This window comes from Gallus gallus, chromosome 3 (assembly GCF_016699485.2).
Source record: "Gallus gallus isolate bGalGal1 chromosome 3, bGalGal1.mat.broiler.GRCg7b, whole genome shotgun sequence".
Taxonomy (NCBI): Eukaryota; Metazoa; Chordata; class Aves; order Galliformes; family Phasianidae; genus Gallus; species Gallus gallus.
In genome coordinates this window covers 71,435,710-71,441,054 of record NC_052534.1, presented here as the reverse complement: position 1 = coordinate 71,441,054, position 5,345 = coordinate 71,435,710, and the positions used below count along the sequence as shown (strand labels likewise).

Below are 5,345 nucleotides of genomic sequence, written 5' to 3'. Positions count from 1 at the left end.
AGGGCCCGACGGGGCGGCGGTGGAGGGCGAGGAGCGGCGGCGGCGGCGGCGGCGCCGGCGAGGGGCCGCGCGCCGGGCCGAGCCGAGCCGGGCCGGTGAGGAGCGGCCGCCGGGAGCTTTCCCCGCGCCCCGCAGCATTGTTCCCCGTCCGCACGTCGGAGGGAGGCGAACGCGGCGGCTAACGGCGGCGGGGATAAAAGCGCGCCGAGCCCCGAGCGGGGCCCGCTGCGTCCCGCCCCGGGTCCCTCGCACCCCGCCGGGGGAGGTCGGGGCGCCGCCGCCGGGCGCGGAGCAACAGGAGCGGGGCGGGGGGCGGGGCCCCGAAGGGGGGGGGGCGGGGGGGCGGAGGGGGGGGGCGAGGAGCGTCGGCGCCCCCGCCCCTCCCCCGGCCCCGCCCTCGGCCCGTTCCCCTCGGCGCCGGGCGGTGGGGGCGGGCCGGGGGCGGGGCTCGGGCGCGGCGCTCGGCCAATGGGGGCCGGCGGCGGCGGCGGTCGCCGGGGGCGCCCCCGTCCGTCGGGCGGCGCGCAGCCAATGGGCGGCGGCGGCGGGGCGGGGCGGCCGCGCGTGCCTTCGCGGTGGGCCCCGCCGCCGCGCGGGCCGGGGGGGCGCGGGCGCCGCGCGGCGCCCGAGGCGCAAAAGTAGCTGTCAAATGCGCGGCGCCTTTAACCGGCGCGAGCAGAGCGGCGCGGCGAGTCATGGCGACCGCAGCCTCCAACCACTACAGCCTGCTCGCCTCCGGCTCGCCCATGGTGCACGCCGAGCCGCCCGGCGGCATGCAGCCCGGCGGCGGCTACCGCGACGCGGGCGCGCTGGTGCAGGCGGACTACGCGCTGCAGAGCAACGGGCACCCGCTGAGCCACGCTCACCAGTGGATCGCCGCGCTGTCCCACGGCGGCCCCGGCGGCGGCGGCGGAGGAGGGGGCGGCGGCGGCGGAGGGGGCGGCGGCGGCGGCGAGGCGCCCTGGGCGGCGGCGGGCGCGCTGGGCCCGCCCGACATCAAGCCGGCCGCGGTGCAGGCGGCCCCGCGCGGCGACGAGCTGCCGCCGCCGCAGCACCCGCCGCCGCCGGGCCGAGCGCCGCACCTGGTGCACCACGGCGGCGGCGGCGGCGGGCACCACGCGGCGTGGCGGGCGGGCGGCGCGGCGCACCTGCCGCCGGGCATGGCCGCGGCCAACGGCGCGGCGCAGGCGGGGCTGCTGTACCCGCAGCCGCCCGGCTTCACCGTCAACGGCATGCTGGGCGCCGCGCAGCCCGCCCTGCACCACCACGGCCTGCGCGACGCCCACGACGAGGCTCCCGGGCCGCCCGCGCCGCCGCACCACGGCGCCGAGCACCCGCACGGGCCGCACCCCGCGGGCGGAGGAGGGCCGGGGGGCGGCGGAGCGGCGGCGGCGGGAGGGCCGCACCACGAGGCGCACTCGGACGAGGACACGCCGACCTCGGACGACCTGGAGCAGTTCGCCAAGCAGTTCAAGCAGCGGCGGATAAAGCTGGGATTTACCCAAGCGGACGTGGGGCTGGCGCTGGGCACGCTGTACGGCAACGTCTTCTCGCAGACCACCATCTGCCGCTTCGAGGCCCTGCAGCTCAGCTTCAAGAACATGTGCAAGCTGAAGCCTTTGTTGAACAAGTGGTTGGAGGAGGCGGACTCCTCCTCGGGCAGCCCCACCAGCATAGACAAGATCGCGGCGCAGGGCCGCAAGCGGAAAAAGCGCACCTCCATCGAGGTGAGCGTCAAGGGCGCGCTGGAGAGCCACTTCCTCAAGTGCCCCAAGCCCTCGGCGCAGGAGATCACCTCGCTGGCGGACAGCCTTCAGCTGGAGAAGGAGGTGGTGAGAGTGTGGTTTTGTAACAGGAGACAGAAGGAGAAGCGCATGACGCCGCCCGGGGGGACGCTGCCGGGCGCCGAGGACGTGTACGGGCCCAGCAGGGACACGCCGCCGCACCACGGGGTGCAGACCCCCGTGCAGTGACCTGGGCGCCCTCCCCCCCCGCCCCCCCGCTCCTCCTCCTTCCCCCGCCTTTCCGGCGTCCTCCTTTCGGTGTTGGGGTTGTTTTTTGGTTTTTTTTTTTCTTTGTTTTTAATTTTCTCCTCTCTTTCAAAAAAAAAAAAAAGAAAAAAAAAATCGAGCAAAAAAAAAAAAAAAGAAAGAAAGAAAAATAGGGGAAAAAAAATTAACAAAACAAACAAACAAACAAAAGCGAGCAGAAAAGCGAACGCGAAGCCAAGCAGGCAGAAAGCTCCGGTCGGGCGGCGGGTGCGGGCTGCGGCCGGGCCTTGCGGAGTGAGTACCGCGCCGGGCCGGGCCGGGGGCGGCGGTGCGGGCGGACGCGCGGCTGCGGGCATCCGCCCGTCGGGATGCGAGCAGGGAGAGGAAGGAGCCCTCGTCCCAGGCAGTATTGAGGCGTAGTCATTTGCGCTGCGAGGATATCGAAGTTTACAGAAATTCGGCGGGTTTCTTGCCCTCTTGACCCGATGCGGGGGATGAGGAGCGCGTATAGCGGTGTGTGTGTGTGCCGTAGGCGCGCACGCAGGCACACGTATGTAGGATGTGCACACGGCCGTGCGGCAGAGCGGCTCCGGGCCGCCCGCGGGGGCAGCGAGAGCGGGGCGAAGGGACGGAGCAAACTTCGTTTTCCGGCAGTGCGCGGCCGCGGAAGGGACCGCGGCCCCGGCGAGGGGCTGCGGGGCCGGGAGGGAACACCTCGCGCTCCAGGGGCCGCCCCGAGAGAAGCACGGGGACGTTCGGCCCCCCCCCTCGCCCCGGCCACAGCCCTTCCCCTCGCGCCCCCCCCCCGCCCTCGGCCCCCCCGGAGCGGCTCTGCTCGCAGCCCGCGCTCCCTTCACCTTTGCTTCCCGTATTTATTATTTTTTCCTCCCCCCCCCCCCCCCCCACCCCACTCCCCCCACCCCCGGTCGGTTCGCAGCGTCATGTACGGAACGAAAGGAGCAGCTCCGCTCGGGCAGCCCTGTGTCTTTCACGGGGGGAGGGGGGGGGGGGGGGGGGAAGGGTGAAATGAAGTGGAAAAAATGCCACTTTCAATTCGCCTCCCCCCCCCTCCCCCCCACACCTCACCCCGGTAACAGTTTTAAAGTGCGTTTCGTGGCATTATCCTGATGGGAAACGGTTAACTTCCAAAAAGAGAGAGAGAGAGAGAGAGAGGAGCCCGGGGGGACACAGCGCACGACACAAAGCTCGGAGGAGAGGCGCGGAGCGGGCTGGGAGCAGCGCCGTGTGTGTGCCGCGCACCGCCATCCATAGACACGAGGGGAACTCTAAACTCCGGTAGTTACACGTTCACAACGGGGCCCTTTAGACGGGTGCTACATAGGCGAGGCGTTTTTATAAGCTAAAAGTTTACTTAGACGAGCGTCGGACGGTGATGGAGGGAAAAAAAAAAAAAAACCCCAACGAAGCGTTCTCTCGCAGAGATCATATAAATATTGCATTCAGCAGCCGAGGTGTTAGACCGTGTTTCCCATTGTCTCTTCAAGCGCCGTGACGTTTGTTTTTCCTCCCTTCCTTCCTCCCTTCCTCCCTTCCTTCCTTCCTTCCTTCCTTCCTCCTTCCCTTCTTCCCCCTCGGTCAGACAGCGGTGGTTTCGAAGCGATGCACGCGGAAGCCTTTTTCCCACTTTCCCAGCGATGGTCGCAGAGAGGCGGGCAGCGAGCTTCGCTCTCCCCTTTCCTTCTCCTTTGGCCGTAGCGAGCTGCTGCTTATCTATCGTGCTGGGGGACCGCTGACTCCGAGCAGAGCAGGGCCGGCCCGTGGCGCGGGGAGGACCCAACTTTCAGACCCACCGATCCGTGCGTAAGGTCAGAGAACGGCAGCCGGGGCCGTTTGGGAAAAGCCCCAAACTCCACGTAGGGTTTACTTACAGAAACAAACAAACAAAAAGACAAAAAGTTACCACGCAAACCTTACCGCTCTGTATATATGTTTAATATTTGTCCTTTGAAATGCAGAAATAGTTTCGATGTTTTCTTTGTCTATTTTTCTTTTTTTTTTTTTTTCTTTTTTTTTTTTAAATGCTACCCAGGGAAATATTTTCATATCATTTTTAAGTGGCCTGCCTCAATGTATATTTATTTCTTGGAAAGCGAACAGGTTCTGGAAACTGTTTTTCTGTAGCTTTAAATGAGTAGGTGAACAAATCTATATGGGATGTAATTTTTTTTTCTTTTTTTTTTTCTTTTTTTTTTTTTTGGTTCGGTCTCTTTACAAACACTTTGTTTTGGTACATTTGGATGTGCTTGTGGGGAAAAAAATAAAAACGCAGAGATCCTTATATATTTATGTTAAAGTAATATTTTATTATCTACATAAAACAGAAATGCACAATACCTCCATAGTTTGTTCGAATTATTGAAATACCTTTTGTTTTATTTCGAGAGGGAGCACAGATTGGCGTAGCTCTGAGATCGGGAGGGACAACACCGCAGCGCTGTGAGCTCCGCGCGAGCACCGCCGGCCTTTTATACCGCACGGAACCGGGGAAGCGGTTCCGCGTCTGCACCCAGCGCTGCCCCGGCTGCGTTCCCCGCGGAGCCCCGCAGCGGCGCGGGCCGAGCGGTGATGCCGTGCGGAGCGGTGCCGTCCCTCCCCGGCGCTGACTCTCCGCTGCGTTGCGCTGCGGTGCTGGAGGAGGGCCGGGCCGAGGCGAGAGGGCTCCGCTCTGCGCGGCCTTGGCGGAACGCAACGCCCGACTCTCCTCCCCCGTGCCAAAGAAAAAAAGAGGAGAGGAAAGAAAGGGAGAAAAGAGAAAGAAAGGGGGAAAAAAAAAAGAGGGGAAAGGCGGAGCTTCTCCGTGGGGAGCGCCGCTAAGGCCGGGCCGCGGGGCCGGAGAGGGGCGGCTGCGTGAGCCGGGGCCGGGTACCGAGTACCTAGTACCGGGGCCGGGTGCCGTGTATCGGGGCCGTGCCGGTGGGTGCCGGCGGCGACGGCGGCGTGCGGCGGAGGTGCCACGGCCTTCGGGGCTCTGCTCGGCTTCGTAGGGGCAACGTCCCGCTCTCTCTCCCCCTCCCCGAGAGTTTCTCGGCTTATTAGATTTAATCATCTTTTCTAACTCCTAGTCAATATTACGCTCATCCCGAACAGATTCAGCTAAATGATCTTATCAATAGTTTCGAAGCGAAGTGACAGAAAGAAGAAGTGTTTTGTGACCGCAGACGTGCTGACGGGTAAAATGTTTAAGCCGGGTATGGATTTGAAGTCCTCGGTCAATATCCCGCCGGGTCGGCTGCGGAACGCGGGCAGCCTCTGCCCTCTGCAGGACGCTTCGGGGGGCTCGGAGGGAGCCGTGCGTCTTTCCCGACGCTCACGTGTGGGGCGGGCAGGGCAGGG

At 64.8% G+C, this 5,345-nt stretch overlaps 1 protein-coding gene across 2 annotated transcripts; it reads left to right on the top strand.

Annotated features, from left to right (window-relative positions):
* Positions 1-664: 664 nt before the first annotated feature.
* On the top strand, positions 665-4,345 carry POU3F2 (POU class 3 homeobox 2). 2 transcript variants are annotated; one of them, XM_046939477.1, is made up of 2 exons: positions 665-2,285; positions 3,592-4,345. In XM_046939477.1, exon 1 carries the CDS (start codon positions 696-698, stop codon positions 1,971-1,973), a length of 1,278 nt encoding a protein of 425 aa, XP_046795433.1. In that variant the 5' UTR covers positions 665-695; the 3' UTR covers positions 1,974-2,285; positions 3,592-4,345. The 2 variants fall into 2 exon arrangements, with proteins under 2 accessions (XP_046795433.1, XP_046795432.1); XM_046939476.1 differs by having other exon boundaries at positions 665-3,287.
* Positions 4,346-5,345: the final 1,000 nt, after the last annotated feature.

What these genes read in the sequence shown, in the direction of transcription:
- POU3F2 (XM_046939477.1), top strand. Translation starts at nt 696, where the DNA reads ATGGCGACCGCAGCCTCCAACCACTACAGCCTGCTCGCCTCCGGCTCG.